Source organism: Oryx dammah, unplaced genomic scaffold (genome assembly GCF_014754425.2).
Source record: "Oryx dammah isolate SB20612 unplaced genomic scaffold, SCBI_Odam_1.1 HiC_scaffold_8, whole genome shotgun sequence".
Lineage (NCBI taxonomy): Eukaryota > Metazoa > Chordata > Mammalia > Artiodactyla > Bovidae > Oryx > Oryx dammah.
In genome coordinates, this window is record NW_024070192.1 from 1,892,440 (window position 1) to 1,904,680 (window position 12,241).

Here is a 12,241-nt window from a genome sequence, read left to right on the forward strand (position 1 = left end):
CTCCGGGCTGCTGATGACTTAGGACTGAAGACCAGTCAGCTCAAAGAGCGGCTCACACGAGGATGGCTGAGTCCTCACTCACTCTGCAGGAGCAGACTTGTCAGAGGCCCTACTGGCCAATAACCCTGACGCCGCTTGAACACCAGCCCTGAAAGAGACTTTGTTCACAGCCGAAACGATGAGAAAACACAAAGTGTGCACATGGATGTTTTGTCCACCTTTTCTGGATGTATGCAAACCAAGAGTACGGGCTGAAAAGAAATCAACTGTCAGTCAGACTGACATCTGTTTCGCTTACCCACCTTCTGGGTTTACATTGTGCAGTATTATTAAGTCTGTGGGCTGGACCAAAAAAAAAAAAAGAGTTCTCACAGCAAAGTACAAATGGAAAGACTTTGGTGTACCAAATTTTCATGACTGTCTCAAAATCAGTCTTTCAAATAAAGTATCTCTATAGACACTACCAGCTGAATACCGAGAAATACTGGGTTGGCCAAAAAGGTTCGCTTGGGTGTTTCCAAGCGAACATCTTAACTTTTTGGCCAACCCAATACTACCTAGAGATGTCTGCTGAGAAAGGGTGAGTCAACAGCTAGCTGCTGACCAGGACATTCCGCTGCCAACTTCTTACAGAAATCAGTGGCTGACACTGTACACATTTTCTTAGCAGGTAGACTTTGGTTGGGTTCCTCTCGTGATTTCAAGACTCCTACTCCAAGAACTGAGAGCTGTGTATGCAAGACAGACATTCAGCCAGCAGCTGAGGAGTTCAGCTAAAAGGCACCTGAAATGCTGGGATCGGGCAGCCCCAGAGTTTTGATAAAACCTTGCCATCCAAGTTTTCCGTGATCTTACGTGCTGGGTCGCTCAGTCATGTCCAGCTCTTCTGCAACCCCGGGACTTCCCAGGTGGCGCTACTAAAGAACCCACCTGCCAGTTCAGATGCAAGAGAGACAGTTTCGACCCCTGGGCAGGGAAGAAGGGAATGGCCCCCACTCCAGTGTCCTTGCCCAGAGAATCCCGTGGACAGAGGAGCCTGGCAGGCCATGTAAGGTCACAAAGAGTCGGACAGGACGGAGCGACATCGCAGGCACAGCACACAAACCTTCTCTGTAAATTCGAGTCAAGGTCGTACACGAATTCTCCAGGAACATCACTGACTCCGTGACATGTTCCACTCGCTCCCCTGTCTAGGGTGTGATTTTAAGGTACTGGTTGTCCCCATTGCTCAAAGCAAATGTGACTGCGTTTAATGTTACGCTGAAAGTTTAAAAAAGAACTGTTTGTGTAAATACTTACTACATAGAAGCAAAATGACCAAAGGCCGCTATTTTTTCTCCTCTTACGGAAAATAAATGCTATCACATATGTCAGGAAGACAAGCGAAGCTGCATAACCAAGCGCCATGAGAACCTGAAGATAATATAAAGAAACAGCACAGTCAAAAAAACGAAATATTAACTGAGGGAGAGGTTACAAGCATTGCTTACGTTTCTCATTACACGTTGACGCTGCATGGTTCTGTTTGGGTGTCTGACAAACTAAAAATGGAAACGTCGTGACTAGATGAAACGACATCAGTGTGAAAGTTTACTGTGAGTTGCTGTGTAAGATATCGTCTGTGGCATTGTTACTTACCAAAGCAAATATAACTCGACTTGTGAGATAAATGTACCCCGTGTTTGCTAGGTAGAAAATCAAATACATGGAAAGGAGAATGAGACTGTAGAGGCTGACATCCACCAGCGCCTGCCCACACCAGTACGCAGAGGGGAAGAGGCCAGAGATCCACAGCTGGGGCTTGGTTCTCTTCTGATGGAAAACCACAGCAGGTACATGGATTCAGTTGTAATTCAAATCCAAAAAAAAAAAAAAAAAACCACATCAGGTGATTTTCAAAGGTAAATATAATCTAATATTCTAATACATTTAAAAAAAGATTTAAGTGTCTTGAAGCGAACCATTTTGTGAAGACTTTACTGAATTTGTCACAATACTGCTTCTGTTTTATATTTTGTTTTTTTGGCTGTCTGTCAGGCACACGGGATCTTAGCTTCCTGACCAGATATTGAACCTGCAGCCCATGCATTGGAAGGCGAAGTCTTAACCACTTGGACCACTAGGGAAGTCCCTAAATTTTTTAAAAAAAATCTAATATTTTTAAATTTTTAATATTTTAATCTGCTTCCCTGATAGCTCAGTTGGTAAAGAATCTGCCTGCAATGCAGGAGACTCCAGTTAAATTCCTGGGTTGGGAAGATCCACAGGAGAAGGGATAGGCTACCCACTCCAGTATTCTTGGGCTTTCCTTGTGCCTCAGCTGGTAAAGAATCCACCTGCAATGCAGGAGACCTGGGTTCGATCCCTGAGTTGGGAAGATCGCCTGGAGAAGGGAAAGGCTTCCCACTCCAGTATTCTGGCCTGGAGAATTCCATGGACTATATAGTCCACGGGGTCACAAGAGTCGGACACGACTGAGTGACTTTCACTTTTTCAGTATCTTGGTAACGTGTGCACCGCTTTTAGGGAGCCGATGACAGAAGAGCCAGTTGCATCAAGGCGGACGTTTAAACACAAGAATTGTTTTGTCTGGCAGGTTTGAAGAATAAATAGAACGGTAGCCTCCTAATGATCAAAGTCTGAATCAGTTTCCTTCAAAAGAAATGCTATTTTGTCATCCCAAGAACAGTAAATTCTCCATTATCTAAATATACTCCTGGATAATTACTGACTCAGAGGGTAAGACATGACCTGTTTAAACCTGATAGGACTGTCTTGCCTCCATAATAGGTGTGACCCAACACAAATACAACCAAAAAACTGTATTCTGCACAATGGCAAGTGGATTACAGTCTTAACTGTGGTCCTCGATTTCAATATCAATGATTTCTTCCCTGTGGTTAGGAAATAATGTGGTTGAAAGTTTTATCACATTCCCCTCTGAAGGTTTAGATTAATTTGAGTGCCTGCCAGCCTGTTGCCCTTTTCCTATCATTTTGAAGTAACAAGCACTTTGTGGTTTTAGAAGTAACTTTCCTGCTGCTGCTGCTGCTAAGTCTCTTCAGTCGTGTCCGACTCTGTGCGACCCCATAGACGGCAGCCCACCAGGCTTCCCCGTCCCTGGGATTCTCCAGGCAAGAACACTGGAGTGGGTTGCCATTTCCTTCTCCGATGCATGAAAGTGAAAAGTGAAAGGGAAGTCGCTCAGTCGTGTCCGACTCTGTGCGACCCCATAGATGGCAGCCCACCAGGCTCCTCTGTCCGTGGGATTCTCCAGGCAAGAGGACTGGAGTGGGGTGCCATTGCCTTCTCTGAACTTTTCTGACTTGATAGAAACAATATTGAACTGCGTTATCTGAGTTAAACACGTTACAGTGTTTTCCTGTGAGAAAACCCACGGCATTGAACACAGAATGACTGGCCCGGCGTGTTTCTTCCCTCCGCCCTCTCCTTACTTTGTAATCGCTGACGCTGCTCATGGCGATGTAAGGAGACAGGCTGCAGGTGACAAAGAACAAGAAGAACGAGCCTTGGGGGAGCCCGGTCCGGAGCAGCGTATGACCCTGCGAACAGGAGGCACGCTTGGTGGGCACACGAGCAGAAGCAGCACACTCACGCCAGGAAACCGTGGTATGACGGTGTAAGTCGGTGCCCCCTCAACAGAACAATTCATTAACCATATCCGTACAGTCAAGTGCTTAAAGCCAGTGAGCAATTTGTGAAAAAGGAAAGAAATACCGATCTTCACAAAAGCACATGCTTCTGGAAGTACTGAAAAATCAAACACGCACGGCTAGTTCCTCGATCTCCACCCACAGAGGCCCGGGGTGGGGGCGGGGAGAAGTTCCTGGTCACTCAACGTGAAGCGTCAACTCCGAGGGAAACAAGAGGAGTGAAAATGACTCAGAACCATTTCAGGGCGTGTATCCAAAGAACGGAAAGCAGAGACCCGCACGCACTGTTCACAGCAGCGCTGTTCACACGAGCCAAGGGGCAGAGGCAGCCACAAGTCCTCAGGCAGATGAATGGGTGTGCACGAGCAGAATCGTTCACCCTTAGAGGAGGACGTCCTGTCGCACGCTGCAACACGCGTGAACTGAGGGGGTGTCAGGGAAGCGGGAAGGAAGCCAGGCAGGAGAGACGTGAGCTGGTAAGTAGTCCACTGCCACGAGTCAGATTCCCAGAAAGAGCCGCAGAACGGGGGTCAGGAGGGGCCGCGAGGGGCGAGGGGCGGGGAGCAGGGAGTCTTGTTTGGCGGAGATAAAGTGCTAATCCCGCAAGATAGAAGGGTTCCGGAGATCTGACTCACGACGGTGTGAATATACTGAACACTTCCGAAGGGCACCCGTAGAAACGCCTAGATGAAATGAGAGCTGGTGGGATCTGCTGTGTGGTTCAGGGAGCTGAGACAGAGGTGACAGCCTCGGGGGTGCGGTGCGGTGGGAGATGGGGGGCTTCAGGGGGAAGGGGTCTATGTATGCCGATGGCTGGTCCGTGTAAAGCGATTATCCTTCAATCAAAAATAAAGACATTTTAAGACACGACTAGATGGTAAGGTTTTGTGTTACGGGGCTTCTTTTAAACCACAATACAAAAAATAATAATTGAGGAACGATGAGAGAAGTTGATAATTCAGGCCTGAGCAACCGTCTTCCCCAGCAAACCTAGTGATGAGGAGGTGAAGATACCGGTAGCTGAGTGGGAGCTTCTGAAGCACAGACGTGGAAGGAAACCCCTCTGCACTAAGCCCACCGTCAAAGAGAGAAACTTGAACTCACTTCCCCCAGATCGGTGTCTGGGTCTGGCCTTCAGCTCGGGGCAGGGGCTTCCCAGGTGGTGCTAGTGGTAAAGAACCTGCCAGCCAGTGCAGGAGACGTAAAGAGACTCGGGTTTGATCCCTGGGTCCAGAAAGGTCCCCTGGAGGAGGGCATAGCAGCCCACTCCAGTATTCTTGCCTGGAGAATCCCATGGACAGAGGAGCCTGGTGGGCTACAGTCCTTGGGGTCACAAAGAGTCAGACACGACTGGGCGACTTAGTACACACAGGTACAGGGCTGCCTCCAGGATTAATTACAGGAGGCCAGGGCAGTAGTAGCCTATCTCAAAACCATTCTCAAACTTTCCTTCAGGCTTCGGAAGCTACATCTACAAATTCTAATGTTTCAGCAGGTGGGAGAACACGTCACGGTCTTCCTGCGAATGGCTGAAAGGAGAAAGGTATGCACCTCCGGGGATGTCTAAGAGAATAACCTTGGGGCCTTTTTGATCCTGAACAAATACGCAATAAAATGAGGAAACTCAATGACCAAGAGGGGCTGTAGCCCCCTTGGTCTGCCCGGTGGCTCCCCTGTCGGCAGGGTCCCCTCAGACCCCCTTGTCCAGCCACCGCTCAGTGCTCACGGCCAGCGGCGGCTTCAGCTCAGCTCCGTCTGCCCCGTCTCCCCTGTGTGTGCGCCCAGCGCCACTAAGGCAGTGAAGGCCCAGACGGAGCTCAGCCCTCTGCCACAGACCAGGCTCACGTCTCTCATGGCTCTATTTCCAGTCGCGTTTCTCGCTCTCCCAACCTCCTCGTTTGGAACAGTCAGAGTCCGCTTCGGGAGATCCCTCTAGGGCACCGGTCGGGGTCTAATCAGAAAGTCTTCACCACCTTCAGTACTTAAAACAGAGGGAAGTCAACCACGCAAGGGTTACACGGGTGGGGGGAGTGGAGGAAACAAGGGGAAGGAAGCCGTTGTCCCTTCCGGGTTAGAAGGCGAAGGGGAGGTGATGTGACCGGAGCCCACGGTGTGTGGCCTTTCTGCCCTCCTGGCTCTGATCCCTGCTTCTGCTGTCTAAATCCAGGCCAGAGCTGGCTGACAAAGACCCTGAGAACGTGGCTCTGGGTATCAGACACCCTTGCGATGCAGAGCAATGACGGGTGAGTGAAGGGACAGATCCGAAGGAAGATGGCCCCAAAGCCGGCAGGTTCTCCTTCATTTCAGTCAACCCACTGGCCGTGGAGTCAATGAGGCGTCCAGCACCGAGTGATACTGCTTTACAAGATTCTAAAGCTGGTTACCAGGGCTCCCAACTTCCAGCCCGTCGCGCACACACACACACACACACACACACACACACAGACTCACTCTCTGTCTCCAAGACACTTCTGCAGTCAAGCTTGTAGTTTTTCAGAAGATTCCCTAGGAGACTATCACAGAATACTGGGAAATATCCCTCCTGCAAACCCTTTCGTAACAACTTAGGAAAAATCATATGTTGCCAAGTATAGCCTGATTGAAAAATTAAGACGAAATGGTTTTTAGGACTGACGACCCAGAGGACCTGTAGCAATTACTCAACAGCCCAAGAAGGTAAACGAGGAAACCCCGCGCTTACCAAAGGGTAGGCGCTTCTCTCGGTCCGAATGTGCCGTGTTTGATTAAACATCCGAAGCAGCGCGTTGCTGACGACGCTCACGAGGACGGGAAAGCAGTGCAGCCTCTTGGTGTTGCACACGACTGAGAACCGATAGTCCTTCCCAGGAAACAAAGACAAACAGCGTCACGCTGGCTCCACGCCACTGAAGAAGAGAGCTCGGCAGGGGCGTATCTGGCTGCGTGACCACCTCTGGGTGAACTGGCCTTTCTGAGCATCACTCTTCTCTTTTGTTGGGGGGGACAGTGAATGGGCTGGGATACGGCTTAAATGCGATCGTGTCCATTCGGTTCTGGTGGAGCAGATAGCACAGCTGGCAATATGCATTTTTACCAGCACTACTGATTTGAAATCATTCATCCTCATTTTGCTTACGAGGAAGTTTTATCGACCAGGATTTAACAGTGGCCCTGACAAGGGGACACTAAGCTTACAGAGAGCAAGCAAAGGAACCCTGATTTTCTGGGTAGGAGGTGAGCGTGGGATTACACTGCCAGTGAAGCACTTTCACACTTGCTGAGACCTCCTTTATGTTCTTCTTCACGTTTGTAAGGATGCTCACGCAGGCGTCTCTGGTGGCTGAGTGGATTCTTTAGAATCCGCCTGCCCAGGCAGGAGACAGGTTCGATCTCTGCTCCGGGAAGATCCCACTTTCCACGGAACAACTAAGCCCCGCAACTATTGCACCTGAGCTCCAGAGCCCGGGAACCGCAGCTACTGAGCTCACGTGCCTAGAGCCCGTGGTCCCAGCAAGAGAAGCCGAGTCTGGAGAGGAGTCCCACTCGCTGCACCCAGAGAAAAGCCTGTGCACAGCAGGGAAGGCCCAGCACAGCCAGAGACTCACAAAATTCTAAAACTGCTCCTGCGTTGTCCAACATTACCAACTGTTCACACAGCAAACACCTGAGATCAGGAACAAATAAAGCAACTGACAAGCAACGGAGTTTCCGACAGTCGGCACAAAGACCACACATTTTACCAAGCGCCTACTGTCGGTAGACCCAGTGATTCTTCAGTGCCTTTTGCTTTGTTTTTATTTCCCTTGTAGCAAGAAAGAAACAGGCAGCTTCATGGAATCCGGCCCCAGCTTTCCCCTGGGATGTAAACTCAGTTTTACTTAAGATTGGGATGTATTTTCAACAGTCTTATTCCTGTGAAAGGATCTCTATTATTACTTGCACTCTTTTACCCAAATTGAAACATATTGAATAATAAACGGAGAGCACTTTCCTCCCAGAGATTTCATGTGATTATTATAGTATTTAGTGTATCTTCTCAATATATAAAAATATCACTTGGGTAGTTCATCATTAAATGGGATTTCTTAAATTCATAATTATAGGGGTTGGTATCAGAAGGTCTAATATTTTATTGAGTCTGAATAATGCAATGATATCTAGGTACCTTCAAATGTAAAAAATCTTATAATTCAAAATTTAAGATAAAAATGTTTTACAACAACTTATTTAAACGTCATGGTTTATTCAACGATAACACCACGTGTGTTTGAGTTGTCACTGTATACTAGCTGGGTTGACTTTTCACAGTGTTTACATCAGCTAAAATGTAGCACTTTAACTGTTTTTCATAAAAGCAAACACAAGAGGCAAGTGGCAAGCATACCTTTCGTTTGCCAGAAACGATGATGGCCCCGTTGTAAGATGGATCTTCGGTGCCATTTCTATTTTCAAAGTCATCTACCTCCAAAAGTATATTTTGATGCTTCAGTGACTGAATGAAATCTTCAATGTTTGATTCTAGCATGACATCCAGGACAGAAGGCCACAGAAAGCAAGAACACATGTGACCATTAAAAAAAAATAAACCACACACAGACAGTCAAGATTTGTAGAATGCCGTGTAAAGGCACGTCTCTGTGGGCAGCAAAAGAATAACAATGCCGGCCCGCAAAGGAGCAGCCGCTCCACTGTCTCTGTTATCAAATCTTACGGTTTACCACTGAGCCACCAAAGAAGCCTGAAATAAGCAGTCAGAATAACAATGCCAGCCCGCAAAGGAGCAGCCGCTCCACTGTCTCTGTTATCAAATCTTACGCTTTACCACTGAGCCACCAAAGAAGCCTGAAGTGAGCAGTCAGGCAAAACCAACTGCCCGTCATTTAGGGGAACAAGACCATGCGTTCTAATCGGTCTTAAAGAATCTTCCTAGATTTTGTCGGGGGGCATAGGGTATACCGATGCCATGGTCTCACTAGCAGTCGGCGTGTACAGCGCTTTGGGTGTGGTTAGGCTGCTGTAACACAGAGACCTGGACACCGAGTGCTTCTGTGAGTACAGAAACCCGTCTCCATCTCCCAGAAGAGCTGAGGATCCTCAGGCGGACAGACTGGCAGGTCAGATGAATTACAGGGCGACTCAGGCTCCCTCCGGCTGTCCCAGCAGCTCCAAAGTCACACAGACATGCACCGCCCCTCACAAGTTCTTTTCCATAAGTGAGGTTTAAACGCACATTTTACTCTCTTATAACTTGCTTCCCCCCTACCTGTGCTATTTAACAATAAAAATCACCTTTTTCTGGATTTAAAATTTGCTTTTCTGTTTACCTGTGTTATTGATGATCAATAAGCTGGTACGGGGGTCTTGGGGCAGTTGTCCCGGAGAGAGGAAATACAACTCAGGTTTAAATTCCCAATCAGTGGTTTCATTCAACACAGCATAGAATATGCTTTCCACAATCAAAGGGAACACTGCAACTCCAAACACGAACAGTCTATCAATAAAGAAATACCACCATATGACTGCCACCGTGACAGAACAGTGTTATTTGTTCAGCCTGACATTTCACAAGTATTTGCTGAGTGCCATCCATAATTGGTGCTAACATTTTGAAAGTCACACCTTCACATGCCACGTGTGGGCCCATGCTCAGTCCTACGTCTTGTCTGACTCTCTGTGACCCCATGGACTGTACCCATGGGATTCTCTAGGCAAGAATACTGGAGTGGGTTGCCATGCCTTCCTCCAGGGGAGCTTCCCAACCCAGGGACTGAACCCGAGTCTGTTGCACTGGCAGGCGGGTTCTTAACTGCTGAGCCCCCAGGGAAGCCTGGCATTGGGATATAAACACAGGCTATCAAACTATGAAAATTAAACAGACGTGTGGAGAAGGCTGCTCAGGCCCTCACATCAGGTGTCCCCGCTGTTGGTACAATCAAACGCCACATTTATTCATCCTCTGGCAGGAACGCTGCTGGGGGGTATCGTGTTCCAGGCTTCTTGTTGGCTTGTCTGCTTTTGTCTTTTTTAGATCCACAATAGCAGTTTAATTTTCGCTCTTTTTGAAATTCTTTTCCAGCCTAGGTCATTGTGGAGTGGAGCTCCCTGTGCTGTGCGGCAGGTCCTTCCTGGTTTCCTATTTTCATGTAGTGTGTGTGCGTGTTCATCCCAGGCTCCAGCTTACCTGCCACCCCCAGCCTTTCTCCTTTGCCAACTGTAAGCTTTTCCTACTTCTGTGACTCTGCTTCTGTTTTGTAAATAAGTACATTTGCACCTTTTTAGAAGATTCCACATGTAAACAACATGCTCTATTTGTCTTTCACTTTCTCCCCTCACTAGACAGGCCCTGGGTTCATCTGCTGCTATCAACAACATTATTCAGTTTTTATGGCTGAGTAGTATTTAATCGTATTCTAGTTTCAGAGTCCCTCCCGTTTAACCCTCTCTTGACACTCGCTGTCTAAGAAGCCGCGTGCCCCGATACTCACAGGGTCAGAAGCCCTTTCTTTCCTCGTCTTAACCGTAAGAAACGGAGCCGAGCCATCGCCCAGAACTGCAGCCTCCAGAGGCCCGCGACACTCGCAGCCTTCTGCGACTCGGGGGCAGAAGGACAAGGTGGATCCATCTCATGCAGCCGACCCGTGTCCCTGCTCATCTCCGCTTGTTCAAAATCTACACACACGTGCACACACACAGAATACACGCACATTACTAACGGCATCACGGGCACCACAGCTTTCTCTTTGTAACAATGTTAAACGTGGTTTTAGAATGTTCCCGGTTACAAAGCAAAGAAGGTCGGAAACAAACGAGGTACGTGATGCACACATTCAATAAACTCAGTGGAGAAAACACGGTGAATTCATACCAAACGCGGAGCTCAGGAAAGATGACCACATCATGCCCAGTCTTTGAAAAGACAGAGAAGGTCTCACAGGTGACAATATTCTGAGGATGTCAAGAAATCTCTTCCACAGGAACACCCAATCATGGATGCCTAAATATCTACTTAAAATTTTATGCGGGAAAATTGTCAGATCTGAAACCACCAGATCGGTACCTGATTCCCGAGTACATGCCGTACAGGCAGCATGATTTGGGACAAAGCATTTAACTGCTGTTCAGCCTGATTCTCTCGGGTGTAAACGGGTGCCCAGGGCATTTGTTACAAAGGTTATTCTGTTGTTTGTTAATTGCTCAGTCGTCTCCAACTCTTGGCAACCCCAAGGACTGTAGCCCGCCAGGCTCCTCTGTCCATGGGGTTTCCTGGGCAAGAATACTGGTGTGGGTTGCCATTTCCTTTTCCAGGGGATCTTCCCGACCAGGGCTGAACCCACACATCCTGCACTGCGGGAGGATTCTTGATGACTGAGCCACCTGAAAAGCCCATAAAGGTTATTACAGGAAGGTAATTGCAACACAGCCACACGTCGATCAAAGTGTCTGCCACGAAGGCTGCAAAATGACAGCTCTTTTTATCAGCGTCCATTAAAACACACGTTGGGCTTCCCTGGTGGCTCAGTGGTAAGGAATCTGCCTGTCAATGCGAGAGACCCATTGATTGAACCCATGGGTTGGGAAGATCCCTTGGAAGAGGAAATCACAACCCATTCCAGTATTCTTGTCTGGGAAATCCCATGGACAGAGGAGCCTGGCGGTTTACATAAAGGGGGGTGGCAAAGAGTCGGACATGGCTTAGCGACTAAACCACCGCCACCACCAAAACACAGCTCAGGAGATTACTGAACCCTTTCCCCGTTAAGGGCTCGGGGGGATTCTGCACATGAACAGTTCTGCAATCTGGACAAGAAGTGTCTGCTCAGACTTCGCGACCCTGCTGGAGAGCCTCTGACGTCCTCAGAGCATCCAGGAAGCAGGGATTCTCTGGGAGGGAGACAGCAGCCAAAAGAGGAAGCGAATCGTTTCTGAAGGGAAGTCTGGGATGTGCCAAGAAGGGACCTGTGTTTAGTCCTAGTGATGACGTGAGGAAAAGGCTGACAGCCCTTCCCAAACAGCACAATCAGATCTGGACTGTGTCTCGTTCCTTGGTGAGAGCCACACACAAGCTGACACCTGACTATTTGGACATTGGTCTCCCACGACACATACAAACGGAGGTACCTTGCTCAGCCACTGAGTCTCCTTCCAGTTTCGTGACGACTTCATTCAGAGTTGATGTGGAAACCTCATAACTCATCACACCCAGGCTGCAACCCTCATCGAGGTCACTGAAAAGGTCTAAGGCGACAGGAGGGGACAGAGACATCTGAATACCACGTCAACAGCTAAGCCTAGTGAATGGACCCCTGTCTGAACGACGATGCCAAATGTTGTGCAGAAGCCCCCTTCTCTGGAGGCAAAGTTTCACCAGGGTGCACTCCTCTGTGACATGAAGAGGGGGGCCTCCCCACCCGCCTGCCCGTGTGCACAAACCCTCTGCATCCATCGTCTGCCTACAGCTCACGACGCGCCCGCAAACTTCTTTGAGGAAAGATGAGTGATCAGAGAGAGCACCACCTTCTCACCCACGCCCCATAAATCAATTGTCACCCCACAAATCACCATCACCCCTCAAACCACCATCACCCCCC

The 12,241-nt window shown here is 48.6% G+C and overlaps 1 protein-coding gene across 4 annotated transcripts in view; it reads right to left on the reverse strand.

The window, feature by feature from the left end:
* Positions 1-12,241, reverse strand: part of ABCA6 (ATP binding cassette subfamily A member 6) — a 63,155-nt gene that overhangs the window by 19,187 nt on the left and 31,727 nt on the right. For all 4 annotated transcript variants that reach the window (XR_005721714.1, XM_040244410.1, XM_040244411.1 and 1 more), the window contains exons 19-26: positions 11,772-11,888; positions 10,139-10,322; positions 8,978-9,144; positions 8,038-8,171; positions 6,376-6,513; positions 3,456-3,563; positions 1,639-1,812; positions 1,300-1,413 (exon numbers count right to left, since the gene is read on the reverse strand). Coding sequence is in view for 3 of the 4 variants with exons in the window: in XM_040244410.1 (XP_040100344.1) it covers positions 1,300-1,413; positions 1,639-1,812; positions 3,456-3,563; positions 6,376-6,513; positions 8,038-8,171; positions 8,978-9,144; positions 10,139-10,322; positions 11,772-11,888 (1,136 nt within the window). In the remaining variant the exon portion in view is untranslated. The remainder of the gene's footprint in view (positions 1-1,299; positions 1,414-1,638; positions 1,813-3,455; positions 3,564-6,375; positions 6,514-8,037; positions 8,172-8,977; positions 9,145-10,138; positions 10,323-11,771; positions 11,889-12,241) is intronic.